At 39.5% G+C, this 12437-nt stretch overlaps 1 protein-coding gene across 1 annotated transcript; it reads right to left on the bottom strand.

Moving 5' to 3' along the window:
* Positions 1 to 2643: 2643 nt before the first annotated feature.
* Positions 2644 to 4117, bottom strand: LOC129720269 (uncharacterized). The gene is made up of 3 exons (XM_055671722.1): positions 3878 to 4117; positions 3206 to 3631; positions 2644 to 3153 (listed from the first exon to the last, which is right to left on the bottom strand). Exons 1-3 carry the CDS (start codon positions 4115 to 4117, stop codon positions 2644 to 2646), a joined length of 1176 nt encoding a protein of 391 aa, XP_055527697.1.
* Between the last annotated feature and the right edge of the window lie 8320 nt (positions 4118 to 12437).

Below are 12437 nucleotides of genomic sequence, written 5' to 3'. Positions count from 1 at the left end.
ATACTCAGATGAAATAGATCGTGCGCATCGTTCACGGTTACGGAATAAAATTTGACGACAAATCCAACGAAATGATCTTCACTTCAAAGCGGAAAATAAAACAAACAGTCCACTCAACCAAAATGAACCTCACCGAAACACTTTTTCAATGACACTGGCCGATGCCTTGACAATCTTCGTTAACTGATAAACTGATTTTGTTGTCTTGCTTCCATCGCATGAAATATAATGAGGTGTTTTGACAGTTCACTTCCATGCAAAAAGCGGGAAGGGAGAACTCTGAAAAGATTGTAAAAAAATAACGTTTATGGATTCTTTTTTTCACTTTCACTCAACAGTGTCAACAAATATCAACCCTAGAAGTATATCAATCTGTTTTCTATCTTTTTCTCTGTCAGAACTTGTTTTCAGATTGTAAAACTAAGTTAGAAAAATTTAACAATAATCAATTAAAGTTACCAATCCAGGGACACTATTCCAATTACCCCGAACGTATTTTTAAGCAGTTTCCATCTGTTTTGCAGGCGTTTTTTTTTCAGCACCCGAAGTAGCTCCCGAATGGCTGCAATATAGGTCGATTTGTTTTGAATGGTGATTTCTTTGTGATTAACGGTATTTCTCATATTCGTAAGACAGCTAGACAATCAAAGTTTTCGTTTCCATCATTGAAATTGTCGAAATTGATCAAAATCCAGGAGTTTACGGCCTGCTTTCTTCGACTGATTAAAATAGGCGCTAATGCTTAAGCCGTTCCCTACCCTATATAGAAATTATTTAAATTTATTTATTTATTTATTTATTTCGTCAATCATATATGTAAACTGGTTACAATAATTTCTAAACTATACACGAACATAAAACAAGTTAATTTTGTGTCCTCAGCCTCAAGGACTTGAAATACTGTTTCAGTTTATACCGGGACATCGTAAAGTCAATGGCTTCGCAGTGTTGATTATAAGAATTCATCATACTATTTATAGGTCCATTTTTTGCGTATTCCGTACGATGATGGTTAAGAGCAAATAAACTACGGTGTCGAAGTTGTCGAATGGGTGCATAAAAGTTCAATTTAGAAAATAGTACTGCTGAGTCAACGTTCTGCGAAACGATATCGTTTACAAATGAAGCCATCGCGTACTCTCGCCGTTCTTTTAATGTTTGCATGTCAATCAACATGCAGCGTGCTTCATATGACGGAAGACGATGTGCGGTCCAACCTAGCTTACGAAGAGGATATAGTAGAAATTGCTTTTGTACTGATTCTATTCTTTCTTCATGCACGCCAGGACGAGGAGACCACACAATGCTACAGTATTCCAGCATTGACCTCACATAGGCAATATACAAAGTTTTGATAGTGTACGGGTCTTGAAAATTGTAGCAGAAGCGTTTGATAAACCCTAACATGTTGTTTGCCTTGTGTATGATAGTGTTATAGTGGTCGAGTAAATTAAGTTTAGAATCTAAGATTATTCATAAATCCCTAACTTTATCACATTTTTTCACATTCTGATCCCCTAATGCAATTACAATTTTGGGCGTTGTTAATTTTCTGCTAAAGGATATTACATTGCATTTTTTTACATTTACTTCAAGTAGGCTTTTCTTACACCAGATGTAAAATGTGTGGATTTCATTCTGAAATATATTGATGCCTTCTTGATTTTTTATTTCCAAAAACAGCTTCATGTCGTCGGCATATATTAGAACTTTATTATTTTTGAGGATGAAGGAAATGTCGTTTACGTACAAAATAAAAAGAAGTGGTCCTAAGTGGGAGCCTTGGGGAACACCTGAAGTAATTTGAATGGGATTTGGCTTTTTTCCATTAAATTTTATTATTTGTTGCCTGTTTGTCAAGTTTGATTCAATCCACTTCAGGAGACCAGACTCAATTCCAATTTTTTGCAGTTTAAAAAATAGCATTGGTATGTCAATACGATCAAATGCTTTGCTAAAGTCTGTATAAAGATGTAGAGCGGCCTTTGAAGAAGCCGTGTTGTTTGTCAGTTATCCGATTTTTGACTTGAGCAAATATCTTTTCATTGACAATTGCCTCAAAAAGTTTCGGAATGTTCTATCTTATTACTGTGCTAAACTGTCGCGTTATTGCTAGTTATTGTCATTTGCCATAAACTTTGATGAGTTTTCGACTGTTGGGATGTTGTGTACTTATGTTATACTTTCGGCTGAGCAGTCACAAAAATTTAGAACTACTTATTTTATACTATCCGACGTTTCGTCACTGGTCAGTGACATCTTCAGGGGAAACTGCGGGGATTTATTACAAAATTAGAGGCTTTTTAGCATAGTTTTACAAAAAGTTATAGTCTAGCTGATTGTCTGTGGTTATTGTGTCTGTGACTTACATATTATTTGTTCGTTCCTTGTCAAGATGCTTTTTAAAGCTAATCGTCAATACTGATTGGGGCGATTTTGGGTACATGCTATAGTTTTGGTGGTAACAAAATTGTTTTTAATATTAAATTATTTTCGACAAACCAATATTCTAAATTAGCTTACAACTCTGTTTGCTGTGGACCTATTGCGATGGCGGATGGGAACTGATGGGTACTAGTTTGGATTTGAGAGGGGTAGGAAATCGATATTGTTGGTGGGGAGATTGAAAGAAAAGAGAAAGAACTAATTGGCTGAAGTGTTTGTGTTGGGTGCGATACTTGACAAAACTGCTGCGTAAGCTGTGTTGAGTCCGTCGAGATCAACTCGTTTGTTGACTGTGTTGGGTGTGTTGTGTATATGGCACATTTCTAGGAATGGGAGTATATGGGTACGGTTGCTATGGTCTACTATCACTGTTCCACTGAAGTCGAAGTTGTGTTTGTATAGTATGCAGTGATTGATGAGTGCCGTCTTTTCCTTCAACTCATCAAGCTCTCGTTTGGTATTAGTGTTTGTGCTAAGAATTTGTTGCATTTTGTTTACATTCGATTTGTGTCCTGATATTCGCATGCATAATTTGTTCTGTGTCATTCCTATGTAGCAATTATTGCAATCGTTGCAAGGAATCTTGTAAATTATTTGGCTGTGATCTTCTTTTCGTATCGGGTCTTTAACTATTGTGTGCATTCGCGAGATTTTGTTGTGTTGTCTGCTGCTAATGGTGATGTGTGAATAATCCGGAATTAGTGTTTTCTGAGCGATATGTTGGTCGTTGTGATGATAGTGTTGCTGCATTTGGGCTTACTTGGTGAGGTGTTGGTTGGATGGCTGTTTCTTGGTGCGGTGGTGGCTGTCTTGAAGATTTTTGGTGAGGTGTTGGCTGGCTGGGTGTTTCTTGGTCCTGTGCTGGTTGGCTGGTTGTTTTTTGGTGCGGTGGCGATTGACTTGCTGTTGCTTCTGTGGTAGCTGCTTGGTGGTTTGCGTTGGATGGTTGACTCGGAATGTTATGATGATTTTTGTTGCTATGTTGTACGTTGTGTGGATGTTTTGGCTGGTTTTCTATTTCTGCTGTGGTTGATGCTTGGTTGGATGGTTGACTAGGAGAGATCTGGTGACTTTTGGTGCTATGTTGTATGCTGCGTGAGTGCTGTTGTGCTGTATAGGCGGCCGGGTTGGTTGGTGGCTGGTTGGCTACTATGTGTTCGCGATCTGGGTTATTTCTCCGTGCTCTCTGTTGCAGTAATCGGCTAATCAGGGTTCTCGGATAGCAGTTTTTTTGTAGTTGTTTGTAAATAATTGTTTTTTGTTCGTTGTAGGTGCTTGCTGTGGATAGTGTTGTGACTCTGTTGATGAAGTTGCTGGCTGTGTTTATTTTGTATCTCAAGTGGTGGAAAGAGTTATAATTCAACATCCTTCCAGATGCGATTGGTTTCGCGTACCAGTCTGTTGCTAGTGTTTGGTTTTTGTTCCTTATTACCATCAAGTCTAAGAATGGTAATCGTCGGTGTTCCTCAGCTTCCAGGGTGAACTGCAATCGAGTTTCTTGTCGGTTAAATGTATTTAAAACGATTTCGCTGGCATCTTCCGGTATGGCTAGTATCAAGTCGTCTACATATTTTCTAATGAACGGAATGCTGAATGGTAGTTCATTGATGGCTCTTTCTATAACGGAGTCTAGTACTATGTCTGCGAGGATTGGCGAGAGAGGACTTCCCATAGCGGTACCGTATACTTGAGAGTAGTGTATGTTGTTGTATCGGAAATAACAGGTATTCATACAGAACTGTACTATCTCCAAAAACAAATCCAGATTTATGTTAGTTTTGATTTCGTTCCATCGGCAAATAATAGTACTTGTTACCTCGGGACGTTGGTGAAAATCATTTCAGAATGCGACAGTCGATAAGGCGAAGCGGCCGGAGATCGGCACAAAAGACCATCCCTGTTGGTTTCTAGCCACACGAATCTCTCAAATAGAGAAGCGTACAGTTGAAAGTTGCTGTCACAGTCTGCAAGAGAGGCAACAGTCTTTTCGGTGCGGTGTTATGAAAAAATGTCAACTGTTCGACACACTGACCGAATCTACTATAGTGGCGGCAAAACAACGGAACGGGGCCTCGTAGTGCTGAGAAATCAGATAACAAGAGTCATCCGATGGAGGCCTGTAGAAGATATATATATATATGCGTGTCAAGGATTAAGAGCAAATTCTTCAATTACAGTTTCATAAACACCTACGCACCGAAAAACGGCAAATCCGATGACGTCACAGATGAGTTCTATGGGAAGCTTGAACGAACTCGTGACGAGTGGCCAAAACACGACGTAATAGTCGTCATCGAAGATGCAAACGCACAGGTTGGGAGGGAGGAGTTCTTCCGTACGGTCATTGGAAGGCATAACCTTCACTCGTCAGCCAAAGAAAATGGCCTTAGGCTGATAAACTTTTGCGTGGCCAGAGGGTGAAAGGCCATATGTAACTCCTATATTCCACGTTTGAAGTCTCGGAAACACGAGGAAACACCACCGCATCCAAATGGAGAAGCCTGCTCCCCGAGCGTACTGGTTGACCATCGGTACCTTTCAGGGACCAAATATTGACTTTGACCATTTTCTTGTCGTTTGAAAGGTCCATGCACGGTTGTCGAACGTGCTGAAATCTCGCACTGGGAGGACAATGCGTTCCAACATACGGCGGTTGAAAGCTGATGGCGTGACAAGAAAATCAGCTAGATCAATGGATCGCAGAACAGGAGGAACGAGTGGAAAATATAAATATGCTGTGGAGTAATATTTACGTTGCCATTTGAACGATGGCGAGATAGGCGGTAGGTACTACGCGTGGAAGAGGACTAGTTTGATGCTGAGTGCTAGAGAGCGGTATGCTCACTGCGGTTACGCGTCGGAACACAGAGCAATACAGGGAGGCAAGAGCTGTCGAAAATAGAGTCCATCGTCGGAAGAAGTGCGAACACAAGAAATAGCTGCTAGCCAGCGCAGAAAACAACTTTTTTAGAAACAACGTGCGAAGCTTCTATAGAACAGTCAATGGAGTTAGAAGCAGAAATTTCACTGTGCCGGTCATGTGTAACGACAAGGACGCTAACCTGCTTATTGATAAACCGACGGTGGGAGCCAGGTAGAAGGAGCACTTAAACGGTGAAGAGCGAAGGAAGCAAGAGTGGTCCCCGTGGTTCTGTGGTTAGCGATGTCGGTCGGCTAGCTCTCCCACACGGTTGTGATATCGGATTCGATTCTCGATCAGGTTGAGGATCTTTTCGAGCTGAAAATTTTCTCGACTCAGCACTGGGGCACGGCGTATCGTTGTTCTTATCCTACAACATGCAAAATGTGCCGAAAAAAATATCGATAACGAATTCTCTCAACTAATCTAGTTGATCGAGACCGCATTAGCCCCCTAGGCAAGCGTGCGATATTGTTATTGTTTGCGAGGGAAGCAAAACAGGAATAGGATGAGGATTATGAAAGACGAACCAGCTGTGGAGCCACTAACACAGGAGGAGGTTGGAAAGGCGATTAGTAAGTTGAAAAAACGACAAGGTCGCTAGAAAGGATGGTAATCCGGCAGAACTTCTAAAAACGGTAAGCGAGCGGCTGTACTATGCGATTCACCTGATCATACTAGGGATCTGAGTAAACAAATGCCGAACGACTGTTTGGAAGGCCTCATATGCTCAATAGGGTGGACAAAAAATAAATGTTAGCTCCCATGCACTTTTCGTGTTCCTTATGGGTCCCATAACAACTGTGTAACTTTTCAGATCGATCGGTGAAACACCCGATTTGCGCCCGATTTTTAAAGTTTCCATACGATTTTATATGGGAAAATTCACTTTTTCAAAACTTATTCTCTAGAAATTCCCAGTTGGGTCCTAAAAATATATCGATACATGATATTTGTAGGAAATTTTCCTGGAAAAAACTCTTCTGAAGACCGTAAGGCGCTGCGATGCTTGTAGAAACAGCTATTCACCCCAAACTGATTGAATGTCTGACGGACGGCTCACAATTGAAATTTTCCAGCAACACTGCTACAGCATGCTGCTATTGCAAACTTGCTTAAGTATGAGAAATAATTTCGCGTGGAATTGATTTTCAAAGTGTGATTTTTGCTCATAGTATCTTCGGGGAAGCCTCCACGATAAGTTTAAGCGATATCATTCCTCATCACATGGTTGAATTTGCAACAGCAGCATGCTGCAGCAGTGTTGCTAGTAAAATTCAATGGTGAGCCGTACGTTAGACATTCAATCAGTTTGAGGTGAATAGCAGTTTCTACAAGCATCGTAGCGCCTTACGGTCTTTAGAAGAGTTTTTCCCAGGAAAATTTCCTACACATATCATGTATCGATATATTTTTAGGATCTAACTGGGAATTTATAGAGAATAAGCAGTGGTGGGCACCATTCCGCTAATACGCTAATTCGCTAATTAGCGACGCTAAAATGCAGTTAGCGATTTAGCGATTTCGCTAATTTTTTAGCTGGTTAGCAAAACTGTTAGCGTCGCTTAAATTTTGGCCTTCGAAACGCTAATCGCTAATTCGCTAAATTTTGTAGAGAAGCGACAATAGAAATATTTAGAAAAACTGTGAATTTCTGATGGCTTACGAAAATTGCTTCGAAAGTTGAACATACTTTACTGCGAAAGTTACTTTTGTCAGTTTTTTTACCCTAGAATGGAGTCCCAGTTATCGTACAAGCCACAGGAGCATTTTGAAAAACAAGCACAAGGTCTAGATTGAATTTTCGGCACACCAAGAACTTTGGTAAATTGCAATGCGCTTTAAAATTATGACAACTTTGGTTCTACTTTTTGGATTCAGATAATAATTGAATTTTTATGAAAACATTCCTAAGAGTGTCTATTTTTAATGCAAGCTAAATAACTTTTGTTATTCTTGTTTTTACAAAATCAAATATGAATACCGTTTCGTGAACCTCTTACTGTAAATAGCTTTAAAAAGTAATTGTTTTCGTTTGTTTAACCAAAACAGATCAAAGTGGTCCAAATCTGACAAAACACGAGCAATAAATATAGCGATATGACTATTTACCTATTAAAAAGTTAGCGATTAGCGATTAGCGAAAGTTCCGCTAATGTGGGTTCAGCGTTTAGCGTTTAGCGATTATCGAGCTAAATTTTCCGGTTAGCGACTTAGCGATTAGCGTCGCTAAATTTTCGGTTAGCGGTGCCCACCACTGAGAATAAGTTTTGAAAAAGTGAATTTTCCCATATAAAATTGTATGAAAACTTTGAAAATCGGGCGCAAATCGTGTGTTTCACCGATCGATCTGAAAAGTTACACAGTTGTTATAGGATCCATGAGGAACACAAAAAGTGTATGGGAGCGGAAAAATAACATCATCGCTTTTTTTTCCATATAACCGTGTCCCAGTCTAATGCTCAATCTACAAGAAAGGTCATCGACTGGATTGTTCCGACTATCGAGGTATTTGGAGTGTGGCGCAGGGGCATAAATCACTAGTAGTCAGTGGGCTGGACAGGTAGCCAGAATGCCTGACGAGAGAACCGCCAAAACTATCTTAAATAGAGAACCAGGAAGAGGCCGTCGACTCCGTGGTAGGCTTCGCACGCGGTGGATGTGCGCGGTGGAAGAAGACGCACACTCTGCTGGTGTGAAAAGTGACTGGAGAACGGCGACCCAAAATAGAAGAAGCTGAGCATCTCTAATTTGTTCGGCCATAGACCGGTAAACGTTCCGTCGGTCAACAAAGTAAAGTAAGTAATTGAGTTATTGTTAAGGTCTCAGTTGAATATTACAATATTGTATGAAGTGTCGTTGCTGGCTTCATTCTTCAAATTTAATTTGATTCATATCTGTGGTATAATGAATTTCTTAAGCAGGCATTAGAGGAAGCAAATATTTGCTATCTTTGGTACGAATTTTATTTGCACAAAATAAAATTTGTACCAAAAATACAGTAAACTCCCTAGTAAAGGTCGCCCCACATCAAATTGCATCACGGGAAAAGCGCTGTAGAAAATTACCCATTGAAGAGCGAATTTTGACGGATTCAAGGAAATGCTCGGATTTGTCGATGGAAACACTGCGTTGCACCACGTTATCTGAAACTTTCACGTTCACTTTCTCCCACTTTCACAAGCCTATCTAACCTCTCTTGTTACTCGTTGGATTTTCCGACGGGGCCTGCAGCTGCTCGATCTTCTCTTCTTAATCTCCACAATTAGGCTAGCTGTTCGACGCTGTCTCTGCAATTTATTCCTGCCGTTCCTGCACGCGTTTCCTGCGGCCTTTCCCGCCAACTCTTTCCCACAGAGCGTAACCGGACCGAAACTCGGGGTGCTGCTGGAGTGGAGTGGTGGGTTGAGGTATCGTTCCTTTCTAAAAACCGCGGGGTTTTGTCGGATACAGCTTGTTCAATTCCGTTTTATATTCTGTGGCGAATAGGACATTGATGGAGGTGAGGAAAATGATTTATCTGACTACCAATTACGACTAGGGCACGCTATGCTTTCGCGAATTCAGGCGTAGCGGATTCAAAATTACTGTCTCGCTTGACTATTGGAATACAAATGTTCGAGTCAATCCTGCTGTGCTCACTTGTTTGTCTAGGTCATTGCCCTTCGCAAAAGGTCGCTGGCCTCGCCCTGTCGTTGATGATTGCCGATCGCGTTTTCGCCACCCCCGCTCGACTGTGAGCGATCTCCCGGATTTCACTTTGCATTTGATTAGACGGGTGGTGGGCTGCGTGCTTAGGGTCAGAGGACAAAAACCAACTATTTCCTTTCCTTCAAAAAACAACACGAAATAATTACAAAACACAAAATATGTCCATGAAACCAGAAGTGCACCGTTCGTGACTACCGAGATTGCAAATGGGGAGATCTACCTCAAGGAGTGTCTACAGAAGCGTCTGTTTCCTCTGGTCTAACCTAGCTAACCTCCTGAAGTGGCACGAAGCCAACGAGGCAACTTTCGTATCCAAGGATATGAGCAGGGGGGTTTGCCCCCACCGGACCTAAGGCCTATCGAAAAATGTTTGGCTGTTATAAGGCAGACACTACGAAAGCATCCCAAAGAGGTCAAATCTGAAAAGGACATGAGAAAAAGTGGGTTTCCGTGCAGAAAAAACTGCAGCCAGATGGTATACAGAACCTAATGAGTGGAGTTAAGCGGAAGGTGCGACCATACGGTTATGATTTGAATGAAATAAATAAAAAAAGCTTACTTATGGGTTATATTGTATTGTCTGAAAGTTTGGAAAGAATCTACTCTGCTCGGTAATTTTCTACAACATTTTTCCGTGATGCAATTTGATGTGAAACGCCCTTTAGAAACAACGAACAATTTTGTGTCAATCGTTATAGAAGTCAGTTGTTTTATAAAACATTAACTTATGGTTTTTAATGGTTTCATGGGATATTAGGAGGCACTTCAATGATCATAAGAGCTATTTGAACTGATTTGACTCTAAAGGTACTGTGCACAGTGGGGAATCGCTGGCCATCGACCCAAAAATGAAAATGCGAATTTCATTTTAATTATATTTTTCCTAAAATTGTATATTATTGAAATGTCAGAATCCAAATTTTTAGAGCATTACGACAAAATTTGAATTTTCTATGATTTTTCAAAGTGTACTGAGTCAGCGTTTTTTAGCGTTCTTGAAAAAAATGCCATGTTGCGAAATTTGCTGGAGCCTCAAGGGTAACTTGTATCTTGATGACGTCTAAGGAAAAGTTGTCTGTAAAATAGTGGAGAATAAATCTTATCATTAGATAATGTATAATCTCATTGTAGTACTGAAAAAAATTAGGCGGAATCAAAAAATTACTTATTTTTTGTATAAAACAGCGTTTTAAGTTTAGATGGCAGGGTTTGAGACTATTGGCACTAGTGTTAAACGATAGCTTGGAAAAAATTCTTTCAAAAGCATATAGTCTGATCCTGCGCAGAGTAGCGCAGAGTACCCTTCTTTCGAAGAGAAACAACAAGTATTCGGCACATATCGGATTTTAAAAATGTAAATTTGCACTGCAAACAGTCAACAGAATAACAAATGGCTCGTATTAGTCTGATAATAACAACGTTTTCAAACATGTTTTCATATTACCAAGTTTAACCCATAAATATTCCGTTATTTAACGCAGTATCAAAAACTGGTCATTGTTTATGTTTCGTATCACCAGCACTGAGTACCAAAATCATAATTTAAGTTTGTATCGTACCAATCACATGTAAAAACAATCGTGTAAACACAAACCATGACATAAAAAATCGCCTGCTAATTTCTACAGACAAATAGTGAATTGTTAGTTTGACGTTAGAAACTGTATTTTGAAAACTCTCCTTGAAGATATTAAAACTTTTTTAAAAAATGAACACAAAAATGAAGATGAAGATGGAAGTGAATAAAAAAAGAATGCGATAAAAAAAGCAATTTAATATAGTCACTTTGAAAAAAACCAAGTCAAAAGTAATTTTCATCACGAAGCATATTTTTCAATTGTTTTTTTTTTAGTTTTCTTAATAACTGAATAATATTTTTATGTTATTTATGGCATATGAAAGTCTTTCAAGCATCATGCATTTTGTTCTCCAAAAAATTGAAACCGACGTAAAATCCTCATATAATATATATAAAAAACATGAAAATTTCCCTGGCGTCGAAAATACACATTTTCATGCAAAAATAACATCAAATTCGGACTTATATAAAAACCATGTATTTTCTATGATTTGAAGAGATTTTTTTGCTTGGCCAGCATTTGTATGGAGTCGCCCCACTGTGCTGTGGTTCCACTTCGTTCATTCTTTACATTCGGTTTGTAAAATTTTTTAACCTTTATTGTATAAGTAACAAAAAAATTTTACAATATAATTTCAGTGGAATAATCGTTAAAATTCAAGAAAGTGACCACTATCGAGAAAGGCTCAATTATAAATGAATATATCTTACATGCTGTTGAGGAATTTAAAATCGATATGTCTATATTCAATTTAGATACGAATTTGGTATTTAATATTTCTACGCTAATGCGAATTGAAAACCAAGGCTATTTACCTAATTTTGATTTGATGATACAAAAAATAATCCAGCATATATTTTAACACCAAAAAACTAATCTTCCAACCAAAACTAATGAGAACATTTTCCAGATCAGATGTCTGCTCGTTAATTGTTGAAAAACTGCTTGCCATCTAAAAAAGCACATCGCCCCGGCGGATATCTTAATTCAGTTATTAATTCGCTTTTGTTATCACAGCAATTTCTCACACGCCTTAGCGCGCTTTTGGTGTTGGCAGGTGGAAAGCGTTTTTGATTAACAAATATAACACATTAGCGCAACACACACAAAAAAACGGAAACAGACAGCTATCTTAAGCGAGCACAAAGCGGAATCGCGTATTGGGTAAGCCACCGAGCATCAGCAAACGTAAGATGAGGAATATTTAAATTTATAGTGTCAAGACCATAAATTTTCGTTTTCACCAAATAGTGCGCCACACGCTGTTTAATAATTTTCGTATAACTGTACGGGGCCCACGAAGAACCGCATTGACACAGCACATCAACATGCGATGGGAATTCGTTGGTCTAATGTACTGAAATGCATCTTTCCCGCCGATAATGCAAATTTAATGCGAGTGAGTGCATTAAGCCTGCCACTATTGAACGATAGCTTTAATCCATCCAGGAAATACCAAATTTGGCTTTAATCGTCTGCGGTGTTGCAAATAAAGACTGCTTGTGTCGTGAACGGATCAGTAAACGGTCGAAACGATCCTAACCTTGGACGCGGATTTTGAGTTCACCACGAGAGGAGCAATTATGATGGGAATCTGGTATTTGGAAGGAAGGTGCGGGTGCGAGAAGCTTGCGTTGCGTTTCTACGGCACGAGGTAGACAACAGTCAAAGACCATAATCAACGCCATTTGTAGGTATTTGTTGTAAAGCTGCATACGCGATTTCGGTGCGGATCTGGCTTACTCCTTCCTTCAGGTATGAATTGTTGTGTGCGATAGGGA

Source organism: Wyeomyia smithii, chromosome 2 (assembly GCF_029784165.1).
Source record: "Wyeomyia smithii strain HCP4-BCI-WySm-NY-G18 chromosome 2, ASM2978416v1, whole genome shotgun sequence".
NCBI classification, from domain to species: domain Eukaryota; kingdom Metazoa; phylum Arthropoda; class Insecta; order Diptera; family Culicidae; genus Wyeomyia; species Wyeomyia smithii.
This window is presented reverse-complemented; position numbering and strand designations above follow the sequence as displayed.